At 28.1% G+C, this 15350-nt stretch overlaps 1 protein-coding gene across 1 annotated transcript in view; it reads right to left on the bottom strand.

The window, feature by feature from the left end:
• The window catches only part of LOC100201546 (aldehyde dehydrogenase, dimeric NADP-preferring), a 67448-nt gene that overhangs the window by 37974 nt on the left and 14124 nt on the right, over positions 1-15350 (bottom strand). Inside the window, exons 2-3 of the mRNA XM_065803469.1 lie at positions 8631-8774; positions 1305-1362 (exon numbers count right to left, since the gene is read on the bottom strand). Coding sequence (XP_065659541.1) covers positions 1305-1362; positions 8631-8774 — 202 coding nt within the window. The remainder of the gene's footprint in view (positions 1-1304; positions 1363-8630; positions 8775-15350) is intronic.

Raw genomic sequence — 15350 nt, 5'->3', positions numbered from 1 at the left:
CCCATAAACTTCTAGATTTTCTGTTCATAAGTCTTTGCCAAGCAAGTTTCTTCTTACGTTAAAGTTCTTCTTAAGTTATTTTTTTGTGTGCATAAATAAGCACCAAGGGCAATATTTCATTTGCTTTCTAATAGTTTATAAGTAATTACTAAACCATTAAGTTGCAATATAAGTGCTGTAAGTAGATTGCACTGTCGAATTATAAACAACATTAATAGTAAAATATTATTATTTTCACCAATAGACATTTTACATAAATTTTTGTTATCCCGGCCGAGTTGAAATTTTAAAACTGAAAGTTGCAGCGGAATGAAAGCGGCTATGTAATAGGAAACAATTTTCAACCTGGCATCGAGCTGAATTTTCATCCCGGGTTGAATTTAACTCATGTAATGAGCCCCTTATTATATTCTTTAACATATTTAAATTCTTAAATATATCTTTTAATTAAACTTTCAATTTAAACTATAAATATATATATATATATAAAAAATATATATATATATATATATTTATATATATATATATATATATACATATATATATATATATATATATATATATATATATATATATATATATATATATATATATATATATATATATATATATGTATATATATATATATATATATATATATATATATATATATATATATACATATATATATATATATATATATATATATATATATATATATATATATATATATATATATATATATATATATATATATATATATATATATATATAAATTAACTCTATCAACTTCTTTGAAAAATTCTCTTATGAAAAAGTTCTCACACGCAATTAAAAGAAGCTATTTAAGTATCCATATAAATCAGTTTTCTTTTTGCAATATATTCTGATTATTTTGCAAAAATATATTTCAGAAAATTTTTTAAGTGAGATACATCTCTATTGAGTAAATAGGGCTTTGTGGTTATCGACTCCATAACACTCTTAGACTTATACCAAGAAGTTTATTAGTTGAAGTTTAAACTAAAAGCAACCCTGTTAATAATATTTTCACACATTTTAAACTTAAACAAATAGTTACAGCACTTAAGGTTAATATTTATTAAAAATTTCTTTTAGCTGATTTTTTATGGCCAATTCTGTGTACCTGGGAAAACAGTCAACACCTGTAAACAAATTACCGGGTTCCCGGGACCCGGGATACTTGTGGTTATTAAGGTGCTTCCAGAAGCCTATAATAATTTATAACAATAATTGTTTATTTTATACATTTATTTGCTTTGTGACTGTGATAAAATGTTAAATGACAAAAAATTTAAATATACTTTCTGCAAGTTCTATCTTTACACTAAGGATCTCAGTTGTCTTTGCTATTGCATTGGACTAAAACAAAGAAAATAAACAAAATGTTAGCAAATAGCAATTAATACTTGATAAATAAAATACTCATTTGATATTATAACTATATGCTAACTATATAAAACAGTACAAATAATAATATAAATAAAAAACCAATTAAAACACTTGCAATAATTTTTAATGTTAATAAATGGTATTCGATCTGCTTGTTTTTGTGTAATTTTTTGACTGGTAATTCTGGGATATCTAGTACAACTAGATTTATAAACAATAATGTTTTTATAAAAAGGTTTAGACTGATTCATAATAAATATTAAATGTAGTTTGACTGATTTTTAATTAGCAATACTTTATAAAGATATAACATGAATTTTTATTTACTTAAAAAACAATTGATTGATTTTGGCAATACTTAATAAATATATTATAATATAATAAATACTTAATAAATATATTATAATATAATAAATATAATAATAATATAATATAATATAATAAATAATACTTAAAAAATTAAAACTTAATAAATAATGCTTACATAATTCTATAAAAAAAGTTTTTAAATAATTTATGCTACAAAATGAAATTGTTTGTAACTGACTAAGTAAACAAGTTTTTTCATTTAAAAAAATGTTGAATAAGTTTTTGTGAGAGTTTTGTTGCTTACGCATTCCTTTTTATATACACTTTTCAGTTCTCAACTACTCTCTACAAAATGCAAGAAGATATATTACATAACTGTATGTTAGACAGTTATTGGGCTTTTATTTTTAACAGAATTTTAATGCAAGCATAGAATGAGGTTTTAATAAAGCCCTAAGTTTTTATATAGGGTTTGTTATTGTTGTTGTTATATTCTTTATTATGATATTAAAATAATTTTTTTTTTTAACATCTTTGCTTCCAACAAGGCTGCAAGCTACCACTACTAGTGTTGGAAGTTACTGGAAAAGAAAAGAAGAAGATTGTAGAGCAAGATAACCATTGACAGAAGATTTAAAAGATTGCAAATTATATGAATCAGGAAAGCAAGATGAAGGAAGCGAATTCCAAAGAACTGATGTTCGAGGAAAAAAACTAGACGAATAAGCATTTTTGGACCACTTAGGAACAGTCACAGAAAAAGGATGAGACTTAATTGAATGATGAGTAACATAAGAATGAATTTTAGTAGGTGGCACAAGAAATGCTAGCTCTTTAGAGCAGTGCCCATTATAGTATTTGTAGAAAAGAGAAAGTAACATTACAATGATGTGATAATGATGGGAGGTTGGCTGCAAGAGCAGGTCCAACTATGTTTACAATGCACTTTTGCACCTTGTCTAAAAGAGAAAGGGCATCATTGGAAGATAAGCCCCAGATATGTTACAGCATTCCAACAGTATTCCATACAAGACCGGATTTGAGATTTATAGAGATAAAGAATAGAATCTGGAGTAAAAAAGTGTCGAGCTCGATAAAGAGATGCAACCTTAGCAGGTGCTAATTTTGCCATAAATTTGATCTACGGTTTCCAAATAAGATAGGAAGTAAGAGTTAATCCTAGAAAATGAAGAGTAGATGACTCATCGAGTACATCACCATTCATAAATATAGGAAGATCTAAATTATTGCGATAACGATTCGCTGAAAAAAATTGAGTTTTATCTGAATTGAAGTTCACCAGCCACTGTAAACCCCATGCTGTAGCAGAAATGAGATCCTTTTCAAGCCCAAATGTCCCCTCCAAGCAATCAGAGAGTGTTGATTTCTTATCACGACAAGAATAAATGGCAGTATCATCAGCAAACAATGCCATCTTAGATGTGAGAATATCTGGAAGATTGTTAATGTAAATTAAAAAGAGTATAGGGCCAAGGATAGAACCTTGAGGAACCCATGAAGTTACAGAATAAGAAGAAGAGTGCTGTCCATCGAGGCAAATTTTTATACTACAATTGGAAAGGAAGAATTCAATAATCTTAAAGATGTTACCTGATACTCCGTAAGAAGAAAGCTTATGGAGAAGACCAGCATGCCATACTTTATTAAAGCTTTAGAAATGTCAAAAGCGATGGCCTTAACCTCTTCACCTTTATCTAATGCACAATAAAACATATGGGTTATTACTGTTAGCAAATCAGCTGTAGAAGATTGAAATCCATATTGATGATCAGAAAGTTATTAGATTCAAGATGAGAGATTAAGTGTTTGTTAATTAAAGATTCAAAAACCTTGCTCCTGATAGGAAGAAGACTAGTGGGACGGTAGTTAGACGAATCAGATCGCTTTCCAGAATTTTTGAAAATAGGGATAACAGAGGTTGCTTTCCAACAGGCTGGAAAACAAGACATTGATAAGCACTTGTTAAATAGTTTTGAAAGTATAGACAACAGTTCTGAAGAACACTTTTGCAAGACTATAACAGGTATGTTGTCAGGACCACAAGCTGTAGTAGAGTCTAAGCAGGAAAATTTGTAAATGAGCTACAAACTTCTAGCTCATTTACAAATTTTTATTTTGAAAGGAATTTTAATTAAATTTTAATTATAGAATTTTAATCAAAATTCTTGAGTTAAGAAAAAATAAATAAATGTCAAGGTAAATGGTAATAGGTAAATTGACTTTAGAGAAAATAATAAATAAATGTTAAGGTAAATAGGTACTATTAATTGACTTTAGAGAAAATATACCATATGACTGTCATATCTTTAATGTTGTTTGCTAATTACATAGTCAAACAACTTATCATACTACCTTCTAGCATATTTTTGAGCAATATTTTACAAATTAGTATCTTTTTATGTTTTTGTAACAGTTTTTTTAAATCATGATTTTATGTTAGTAATTGACTTGTCCTTTGCTTTAGTAGTTGACCATATGTTCAATGAGAGAAAAGTGAAAGTTTATATTTATTACAATGAATATAACAATGCCTATACATATTTTTGAAGTAATGCAACACAAATAAAACATTTTATTACAAATGAAATGATGAATATGCATTTATTTCAGATATAAGTATGACTCATATCAAGAATACAAGTTTTTATAATGGATTTTCCTTATTATTTCTTTCCTATATATACAAGCTTATCTTACTTATCTGGCCAATAATAGGAAGAAATGCCATCCTTAACCATTGTTGATATCTCTCAGCCATCAGACACAATTTGCTATTTTCCCTGGAAAACAGCTCCCTTCATATTCTACAATTATGAAGTCCTCCTTTTCCAGAGTAACTATAGAGTAACTTTTCCAGAGTAACTATCTTCATCTGAAGAATCTTTATACAAGTCAGAATCTTCACAATTTGCTAAACTCAGGAACAGAAATTGATTAGTCTGACTTATCATATCATTTCTGTTTCTTGATTTTTTTTGCTTTTTTTTCATTTTTTTTCCCTCTCATTCTCTTTTATTTTCTCTGCTCATTTTGGTTTAATAAATATGGAAAATGTTGGTCTGATAAATCATTAAAACGTGAAATATTCATATTATGACAAGGTAAGATAAACAAAGGAATCACTGAGTTTTTGACCATCTTGGTAAATAACTAAATTTTTCAAGTTTTTCTGATCTATTACTTGACCACCCTCATAAATGGCTACAAATGAACAGTAAACAGGGGACTTTTAATTAGTAATAAACATACCTATTTCAAAATATAATCATCTAAAACTAAAATCTCCTTAGCAAATTGTAGCAGAATACTTTCAAAATTAGACAAGAACAGAGACATTAACATTGACTGTCAGCCATTTTTGTTTAAAGCTGCCTCTGTTTTTAAAATCCCTGTTCTACCGGATTAAGACTTATTTTAACAACTTTCCTTCTAAATGGTTAACAACTGACACATGGTCAATAAGTTCATCATTCACATTATATTTGAAATAAATAATTAAATAATATTTGAAATAAATAATAAATTATTAATTATGGACAAAATTTTTACTTATTTTTACTTTTATTTATAAGCCAAAAAATGGCAAAATTAAAAAATACTCTTAAACTACAAAATATTTATGGACTATGATACATGATGAGTAAAAAAAACAGTGTATCACAAATTGTTTATTATTTTCATCATATCTACCTATTTCTATGTTTTATTTATTTTAAGTTTATAGAAGTTTTTGTTTTTTTGGTCAAATAGATTTATTTATAAAGGTGATTTTGTTTTAGCAGAGATTTTTTCAGGAGATTTTATACATTAAAATGTTGAGATATTTGTTGGTTAATAATGTGTTGGCTTAAAATGTTAACAAAGAGCATGTAATTTATTTATTTCTAATGAGGTTTTGTTGTTAACCCATTGTTTATATATGAAATAATAAAGCTATACATTAGGTATACTGATTTTCCTTTTTTTTTTGAAATTGTAAAAAGATTAGTTTTTTATTTGTGGTATTTAAAACTTTAAAATGTGGTATTTAAAACAGTATTTAAAACTTGGAAAAAATAACTTTGAAAAAAATAAATTCTTTAGCTTGGTATTAGTAATTCTTCGTCTTTGAAAAATTGTTTTGCCCCTAATAATAAATTTTTTTTTTTTCCAATTAGATCAACCTGGGTATCAAAAAAAGCGTAATGAAAAAAGGATTTTAAAAATAATATTTAAAAATAAAATAAAGATTTTAGATTTTACTAAAGAAAAACTGCATTTATCATTTTCTAGGAAAATATGTTTTCTAAAAAAAATTCTAAAATACTAATTTTTTTTAAAAACAAATTTTTAAATAGAAGTTAAATAATGATTTTATTTAAAAAATCATTAACTATGCTTCATTAGAAGAACTAATTTGACAAAATAAAATTTTGGTAATATTAGAAGGAAATTATTGTTTCTAAGGCTTACCAAGCTTAAGTTTTTTTTTACTTTTTACTGGTATGTATATATATATGTACACAATTTGAATATATATATATATATATATATATATATATATATATACATATATATATATATATATATATATATATATATATATATATATATATATATATATATATATATATATATATATATATATATATACAGTGGGCGGCCAAATTATTAGTTACACTTGCAAAAAATATTGTATTAACCATTATAAGCTTTTTTATGTAGTCTTATGTTAAATTTTTATATAAATATTAGTCCTACTTGCTTAAATAAATATATTTATTTAAAAAGTAAAACACTTATTTAAACACTGTTACTATTGTTAAACATTTATTTATAAAAACTCATAATACAAAATATTTTTTAGTATTTTGTTGGGGCACCTTTTGCATCAATTACTACTTGTATCCTTCTTGGCATACTTTAGATGCAATCTTTACATTTGCTTTGAATTCCTGATCATTATGCCAGGGATTATTTTGTGAATCTATGAGAATTTTTTTGTTGGTTTTAGTATCATGCCCAATTATCTGCTTTAAAAGTTCCCAAGCCTTCTCTATTAGGTTTAAGTTAGGAGAATTGCCAGACCATGGTAAAAAAGTAATATTTTTTGACTCTAAATATCTTGCCACTGATTTAGCTTAATGGCATTGGGCAGAATCATGCATAAAGATGCATTTGTATGGATCAGGAAACCAATCATGCAACTGAGGAAATAATTTGGTAGCTAATACTTTTTTTATATTTATCCTGGCTTTTCATCCCTTCAACTATATAAAGAAGGCTACTGCTCTTACCAGTTACAACTGATCACACCATCACCTTTAGAGGGTGTTTTGCCGTCTCCATAACACAGTCTGGGTTATATTTATCTTCTTTCCTTTGTCTAACAAAAGAAGAATTATCCATTAATATTTCAAATTGGGACTCATCTGTGAAACACACCCAAAAACAAATAAAAATAAAAATATAAAACTCACATAAATGTCTTAATCAGTGATGCTGTTGTAATAAACAGTTAAATAAGTATTTACTTACATTTTCTCAATCTTCAGCAAAGACATGTTGGTTTTGTTTAGCCTAAGTCAAGTATTTTAATTTTATTGCTGACGCAAGTTTAGGTTTCCACAAAGGTCTGTAGCATTTAAACCCAAGTTTTGCTATTCAACACCTTTTAGTTTTCTTAGAAATCTTGATACTGATTTCTTCTATGATTATAGTAACTGCGTTTTGTACTTTTTCTTTGGGTTTTAACACAAATGTAATGAATTGCCCGTTCATCTCTCAAGGTCGTGTGCCTGGCCTCCCACATTTTCCTATTCTGGCACTTTGTACAGGTTTTTTTATTATCAAGTTTACCTTCAATTCTGCTTATTGTCATCACAGAAACTTTAACTAAATTAGAAATTTTTCTTTGGGAATGATTTGAATGTTTTAATGAAGCAGATATTTCTGAAATTTTTTTGTTTGATATATCTTTAGCTTTTCCCATTTTTAGGCCCCAAAGTTCAAATATTTTTAGTTAAAAGTACTAATTGATGAATAAAAATGAGGCAGAGTCACAAAAACACCAAACAGTTGACAAAAGTTTCATTTAGTATGCATGCATTGTCACACAAATAATAATTTTGCTAAGAATATGCAAAAAGACGTATTTCGCAGGTTTTTGCATATTCTAGCTTATCAATGCTAAAAATTGCCACAATTATTTACAAATGTTACAACTTCATAAAAAAAATGTAAAAAACTATTATTGGTATTAAAATCTTTAAGAATGTAAGAGTAGAAGCAAATTTATTCATTTAAAATCTATATTTAATTGTAGGTTTTGTGAAAAAACAAACTGTAGCTAGTAATTTAGCCGCCCACTGTATATATACATGTATGTATATATATATATATATATATATATATATATATATATATATATATATATATATATATATATATATAGTGTATATATATATATATATATACATATATATATATATATATACACACATATATATATATACACACACACACACATATATATATATATTTATATATATATATATATATATATATATTTACATTTTATATATATATAAAATGTATATATATATATATATATATATATATATATATATATATATATATATATATATATATATATATATATATATATATACATTTTATATATATATACACATATATGTGTATATATATATATATATATATGTATATATATATATATATATATATATATATATATATATATATAATAGTGCACATACATATATTATACATACATATATTATACAAACTTATAAATTAAATCCTTAAAACTTAGGCTTTAACTTATAACAGAAGTCTATCATGTAAAAAAAATCAATTCAAAACATATGTCCAGTCAGAAATCATTGCTATTTTTTTCCAAATAACATTACCTTTCGAAGATCTTTCCAAAGTGCATCACAAATTGCTTCATTGTTTTCGTCTAATAACTTATTAAGTTGAATTAGCTGATGGCGTCTAGCTTCATAGCTTTTTAATTTACCATTCATAAAACTTTTTCGAAGGCTAGAAATAATCTGTAATAGATAATATCGTCATTATAACACTTTATAATAACATTTTCTCTGGCTTTTATTTTTACACTAACAATATTCAAGTTATACTTAATGTATAAGATAGTAAATACTTAGTATATAAGATGTTATACTATCTTAGTATAAAAATAGCTTAGGTCTCTGAAAGATAAGATTTCTATATTTTTGAGTTAAGAGTTAAGAACTAAAAAAAAAAACATTTCAAAAAAAATTTCTCTTCAAAAAAAAAATATAATCATATATTTCAAAAAATTTATGTAAAAATTATAACAGTAATAACAGTTTTTTATCTGATATCAAAACTATGGACAGGTAATACAAGCTAAAAAATATGTAAATAAAAACTGAACACTAAACTGAATTAGTTTATTGTTTAACAATATAGTCAACAATCATCAGTTATATTTATCATCAAGTGATTTTGATTAGCATGTGCTTGCTATCAAAATCACTATCAAAAGCAGTTTTGCTATACAACAGCAAAAAAAAATTAGACAAATTTTTTGATACCTATAAATCCATAATTTATTAATCCATTTTTTATTAATAATAATTCCATAATTTTTAAATCGTTTAATGTATACTGAAATGCAAAAAGATCTCAGTATACTTTAAAGCTTATATATTATATATTAAGCTAACATAAAACAAAACTTTGCTTACTTTCAAAGCAAAAATTTTATCATCTTACTTTGTCCTTTTTATCATCATTCCTTTATAAAAATCAAAATTTAATCTCAAACTAACAGCATTGCAGGTTGTATATAAATAATACATTTATATACAATTTTAGTTTCATTATTTTGTTGCAATAATTTTAAACCAAGTATTTATGTTTGCAAAGTAGATTTTGAGACAAACTTATCAGTTATTGAATCTATTTTACTAACTAAATATTGGAGGGATCTATCCCAAATGTGATTGCATTTTTTTTTTTTTTTTTTGTCAAACAAACTATTTGCTTTGTGCAACTTGAAAAAAAAGTTTATAAACCTGAAAAGTACACATACTCATTTAAAATGTTCATTATTAAAAATTCAAAATAAAATGCAACTTAGCAAGCTCTGTAGTCAAAAAGCCAAAATATATACAAAACATCAAAACAAAAATGTTCTCAGCAAAAATTGTTAGGCCTATACTGTAACTTTTTATTTGGTTTAAATGCCTCTTATTGTGAAAAAGTAAATTTTTTTGTTTGCTAAATAAAGTTTGCAACGAAGGGGAAGATAAAATTTTAAAAAAGTAAAATTTTATCAAAGGAGCATGAAGAAAAATGCATATATACCATTAACAGAGTTGGTAATTATTCTGATGACCATTCCATTTCTATTTGCAGCAACCATTTTATTTCAGATAAAAATTACTAGTCCATTGTTTAAATAGAAATACAACTAAATGAAATTTTAGTTGAATTTCAAATAAAAGTTCAGCAATTAAAGAATACTACAACACACAAAAAAATACTTACAAAACAAAAATCATTTACTGTTAAAAAAACAAAATAACACTTTTTCTTGTAGTAAAAGTGTCAACAATTTAGATATTTTCTGAAATACAATTAAAAATGATTTGAATATAAATTTTCAAATAGATACTTCTAAAGTTGATAAAACTCAGAAAGTGTTTAACTATATCAATCAATTAGAAAGAATAGTATTCTTATAACAACTATGTTTTTATGCTTTAAAAAATACTTTGAAACCAAAGTGGATGTAATAGATGGTTGCTTTGAAGTATTCATAAATAAACTTTATTCTTTTGCAATACTAATAATAGGATATTATTCTTTTGCAAAACAAATCCGTTGATGCCTAAATATATGTAACAAGTTACTCCATGAAGCATATAAAATATATGCATAACATCTTTTATTTTCCAACAAGAGTTGAGCAACTGATTGGGTGAAAACGAGCAAAAGTGTACTCCAAAAGTGTAAAACAAATGTTTAACTGACCATTTTAAAATTAAAAATGATTATCAAAAATTTATTCTCAGTTATAATATAACTGACACTAAAATTGATATAAATAATAATACGATTTTTTGTAATTATTAGAATTTTAGGTGATTGTTTTTTAATTTTAAAATGGTTAGCTAAATTTTTTATTCTACACTTTTGGGCTACACTTTCACTTTTTTTTTAGTTGCCCAACCCTTGTTGGGAATTAAGAGATGATATACAATCTTTGTACAAACAGTTTAGGTCTCTGATATACGAGTATAATGCTTAAAGCAAACTTTGTAAAAGATACAAAAAAGAATATTGGTTGCTGAAAACTCCCATATAGTAAATGTTAGTAAAAATGAAGAAATCATGTTAAAACATTGCCATGTGGAGGTTGTTGCAAGAGCTGTGATAGTTTTATTCAGACCTTATAGTCTATAATGTAGACAAGGTATAAGGTATTCTATAAGGTAGACATCTATAACATAGATGTTAAGCATGATAATCCCACCCTAACAAAAGCCTTTAAATTTGGAAAAAATGCAAATTTTTTAATCCAACTGCTGGATACAAAACTGGATGAATGAGCATGGTTTCAGTTTGGACCTAGCAAAAATGCTATCCATGATGGCATTTTTTGGATGATCCAGACTGAAATTATGATCACTTATCCAGCTTTGTGAATGAGTGAGCATTGTATGAGCACTTACTCAAATTTTGTTAACATTAGACCAACCTTTTATTTATCATAACATAGGATTTAATGTTTCTGTGAAATTACAGTTTTTCTCTATTAAGTTCTTTTTTAAATAGTCTTTCTTTTTTTGGTTTTTTATTTAATTTTTTATTTATACTTTTTTATTTTTTGTTAGAATTAAATCATCACTCTCTTATGTTTACCAGACTTTTTTGCTTTTGTTTAAACTAATTATTTATTTTACTATATCTACAGTTTCGTTACATACTTTGACTCTCGTGTGATTAATCTTTTTAAAAAATGGCTGGTAGCAGTAATTATTAACTTAAGTTTATCATTGTCTTCTTAGTCAGTTTTTATGAACATCTATACCATAGAAGGATGGCAATTAGATTCGATAGACTCAGAGATGTCTTAGACTCTGTGTAAGTGGGAAATGAGCAAGCAACTAGCTAGTGGTTTTTGATTTGTCAGACAATTTATTTTTCTGACATACTATAAAACGGGGTAGTAAAGGAACATTTTTAAAGGTTTTTCTGTAACCACTGACTGAGTATATAGTTTTGTATTTTTCATATTTGCATATGTGTATACATATTGCATATGTTTATACATATGGTATATTTCATTGGGATAAGTAAGGCCATATACTGCTTTTATGAAATTATGCATTTTTTGATAAATGAAAATTATTGACTGCCTTAGTATTTGTTTGTTTTCTGTTTGTTATTGACCCCACACAGGGCCGGCGCGAGTAGGTGTCACGTGGGGGGGGGGGGGTGTTGTTGCCATTACAACTTTTGCCGATAAAAAAAAAAGAGCTCAAAATTTGCCGACTGAATGTTAAGATTTACCTACTAACTTGTCTTAAGGGTCTACATTTGCCAACTGACTTGTCTAAAAGGGTCAAATTTGCCGACTAAATGAACGAAAAAATCATTGACGGAGGGGTGGGGTAACATCCCACACACACCCTTTGAGCCGGCCCCACATTTGAATTAAATAGAGACACCAACTGTTTTAGATGTTTGTCTCAATTCCACCTGATAGGAGTTTAATAAAGTTTCTTAAAAAATGTGTATGTACCTAAAGCGCACTGGCAGAGCCGTACCAAGGGCGGGGCCGGCCGGGCCGCGGCCTGAGGCGCCAAAATTGGGAGGGCGCAAACTTTAATAAATTAAAAAAACAATAATCAGTTTATGAAACTAATTTTCACGGCGTCGCTGCTGTTGATAAGAAAATTAATTAAAATTCCGCCTCTTGACACAAACTCTTAAATATTAAAGCTCATATACTGAACAAAAAAGCCCCCTATAACACTAATATACCTTTGATAACTTTTGAGCATTATAATTCTATTATGAGTCGAACCCAAAAGTTATCTGGTGCTGAATTTAAAAAGAATAAAAAACAGCGCGAAGAAAGTGACGAGAAACTACAAAACTGTTTCAAAAAGTGGTTGGTAACAAACTCAGTGGAGAAACAAATTATTTCAGAGGATATTTGCATTGAAATTAATGACAATTCAACAGATCCTATAATTGACTTTAATTGAGTTGAGATCATCATTTGGAATTAATTGAAGAGGAGATTTTCATCAGCCAAAGTCAAGAAGAATTTTGCACAACTGATTCAGAACTAACCAGGGAAAATGAAAATGCCTAGCTTTCAGGCCCAGCTGAAATGGACGAGGATGAACTTCATTCAGAAATCTCAGAAATTCCAGTGGCCTCGGAAGAAAATTTTCAACATAGGGATCCAGCAACATGGCCTAAAATAACGGACAAAACAAGATGCTTTTTGATTGAGCATAGGCCAGAGTAAGACAGAAGAGAATTTTTCCCAAACACGGTGTGTGATTTTGACAACAAAATGCGACACTTCAGCTCAAAATGGTATGAAAAAATTCATCCCAATGGTAAAAAATTTGTTCGCACTTGGCTGCAGTACAGCAATAAAAAAGATTCTTTATTTTGTTTTTGCTGTTTGTTATTTTTAACAACAAAAACCAACAATTTCTCAGAAATTTCTAAAGGGCTTTGTGACTGGAAAAAACTAAACCCAAGAATTCCAGAACACGAAAACAGCAATGAACACCAAAGATGCTATTCTGATCGAAAAACTCTTGAAAAAAACCTCAAGGAAGGAAAGACCCTGAATTCTGATCTGTAGAGAGTTATTAGTGGAGAGATGAAAAAGCGGAGAGATATCTTAAAAGTGATTGTTGATGTAATTTTTTTCTGTGCCAAGAACAATCTTGCCCTTCGGGGGACAACAGAAGACATCGGTCAACAAAACAGTGGCATTTTTCTAAGCTTAATTGAGTTGATTAGCCATTATTATCCTTTAGTGGCTGAACACATTGCGTCTGTTAAAGCAAAAAAAACCACAACATACTACTTTTCTCCTTGAATTCAAAATGAGCTGATTGAGTTACTTGGGCAGAAAGTCAGGAAAGAAATTTTGTCAAACATCAAAGAAGCTAAATACTACTCTGTTCTGTTTGACTGCACTCCAGATACCTCCCACAAAGAGCAAATGACTCAGATCATCAGGTATGTCCGCATCAGTGATGAAACCTGCACAATTAAGGAAAGCTTTGTGGACTTCATTGAATCTCACCAAAAAATCGGAAAAGGTCTTGCAACAGAGATAAGTGAAAAATTGGAGAAGGATGGTCTAAGCATTTCCGATTGCCGGGGCCAAGGCTATGACAATGGAGCCAAAATGTCTAGAAAATACAATGGCGTCAAAGCTCACATCCATTCTCTTAATGAGTCAGCAAGATTTGTTCCATGCGCAGCTCACACTTTAAATCTTGTTGGTATTCATGTTGCTGAGGTTTCCCCACTCATGATTACGTTTTTTGGAAAGATTCAATCCATCTTTAACTTTTTTTCAAGCTTCACGTCAAGATGGGAAAAACTGATGAAAACGTTGAATCTCATTAAAGGGAAATAGTGACACAAGATGGTCTACCAAAAAAGAAGCAATTACACCATTGCACAGACAAATCAAAGATGTTCTTCAAGTTTTGGAATCGATTATCCACAATCCCATGACAAATGCTGTCACAGTTAGCAGTGCAAAAGAACTTCTCATTCATATTGATTTCAGTTTTTTGTGTTTGTTGGATTTCTGGTGTCAAATTCTTTCTCTAATTGACCGGGAAAACAAACTGCTTCAGTCAAAAACCATTTCAATTGACATTGCCGTAAAAAAAATGAAATGGTTGAAGGCTTTCATTCAGAATTTTTGAGATGTTGGGGTGGACAATATTGTTAAAGATGCCACAGAAAAAGCTAACCAGAGCGGAATTGATGGTGGCTTTCCAATTAAGAGGAAGCGCAATGTGAAGCGAATAGCACTTTATGAAGCTGAAGATGACTCTCACCTTCTCACAGCAGAAACAGAATTCGGATCTCAGTGCAACTTTGTGTTTGACAGCATTATTACACAAATAGAGTGGCGGTATGAGGCTGATGTCTGCTGTATCCTCTGATTTTGGCTACCTCAGTGGGCATTCACTCTCTAAAAGTTCAGTGGATGAACTCAAGAAAAAAGCTGCAAATTTATCTCAAATTGACAAGGCAGATTTAGATTCTTCCAATTTCCAGTCAGAAATGGCAAGCTTTAAATATCAAGCTGCCGCAATGATGGACAACTTTGAAAAATCTAGCCCAATCGACATTTTGCCGCTCATTTAAAAATATTCTTTGACCGATGCTTATTCCAACACAACAATTGCTATTCGCATCTTCCTCACCATACCAGTCACAGTTGCTACGTGTGAGAGAAGTTTCAGTAAACTTAAGCTCATAAAACACTATATGAGGTCAACAATTGGCCAAGAACGTTTGTCTAGTTTGGCTATAATTTCAATTGAAAATGAAGTGGCAAACAACATTGATTTTGA

Source organism: Hydra vulgaris, chromosome 08, assembly GCF_038396675.1.
Source record: "Hydra vulgaris chromosome 08, alternate assembly HydraT2T_AEP".
NCBI lineage: Eukaryota > Metazoa > Cnidaria > Hydrozoa > Anthoathecata > Hydridae > Hydra > Hydra vulgaris.
Note: the sequence above shows the minus strand (reverse complement) of the source record. Positions and strands in the feature narration are given on the sequence as shown.